Raw genomic sequence first — 730 nt, forward strand, 5'->3', positions numbered from 1 at the left:
TTTCAGTCTCCAGCGAATCTCACAATATTTTCTCTTTTTTTTCCTTTTCCATCACCTTCTATTCCCCTTCCACCTCCCCCCCCCCACTTCCCCTCCTGCTCATCCCCACCATCCCCTTCCTCCCCACCCCATTATCCCCCACCCTTACTCCCCCATCAACTCTACCCTTTTCACCCCCCAACCTTACTCCCATTTCCTTACTCTACCTCCACCCTGTTCCCCCCCCCCCGTTCTCACCCTCACCCTGTCATCCCCCCTCCCTACCCCACCCCATCCCTCATCCTGTCACCCTCACCCCCTCCCCATTAGCCCCCTTAGCTCGTTCCTCTTCCGACCTCTCCCCACCCTATCTTCCCCTCCTCCGTCCCCATCATCTCTCACCCCCCCTCCTCCTCCCTCTCCTCCCCTTCCCCATCCTCTACCTCCCCCTCCTCCACCTCCTCCCCCGGCCACCTCCCCTCCTCCCCTTCCCCCTCCCCTTCCTCCCTTCTCTATTCTCCCCCTCCTCCCCTTCCCCTCCCCCCCATCCTCCCTTCCCCATTCCACCCCCCCCCCCCCCGAACTCACCGGCCGGCACCCTGAAGGAGACCTCCGGCAGGAGGGTCACGTTCTTCTCCACCTTCGGCTCCTCTCGCAGCGTCGTCGTCATGAGCAGATTGAGAACGCCGTCAGGAGCGCCCTCGTCCAGCACATTCACGCACACCTGGTTGGTCTCCCCGGGAATCCACTT

General features: G+C 62.2%; 1 protein-coding gene across 1 annotated transcript in view; it reads right to left on the reverse strand.

Annotated features, from left to right (window-relative positions):
• Positions 1 to 730, reverse strand: part of LOC119592746 (alpha-1-inhibitor 3-like) — a gene marked incomplete at its 5' end in the record, with an annotated part of 26,706 nt that extends 25,976 nt beyond the window's left edge. Inside the window, 1 exon segment of the mRNA XM_037941681.1 lies at positions 568 to 730. Within this exon segment, the coding sequence (XP_037797609.1) occupies positions 568 to 730 (163 nt within the window).

This window comes from Penaeus monodon, chromosome 30, assembly GCF_015228065.2.
Source record: "Penaeus monodon isolate SGIC_2016 chromosome 30, NSTDA_Pmon_1, whole genome shotgun sequence".
NCBI lineage: Eukaryota > Metazoa > Arthropoda > Malacostraca > Decapoda > Penaeidae > Penaeus > Penaeus monodon.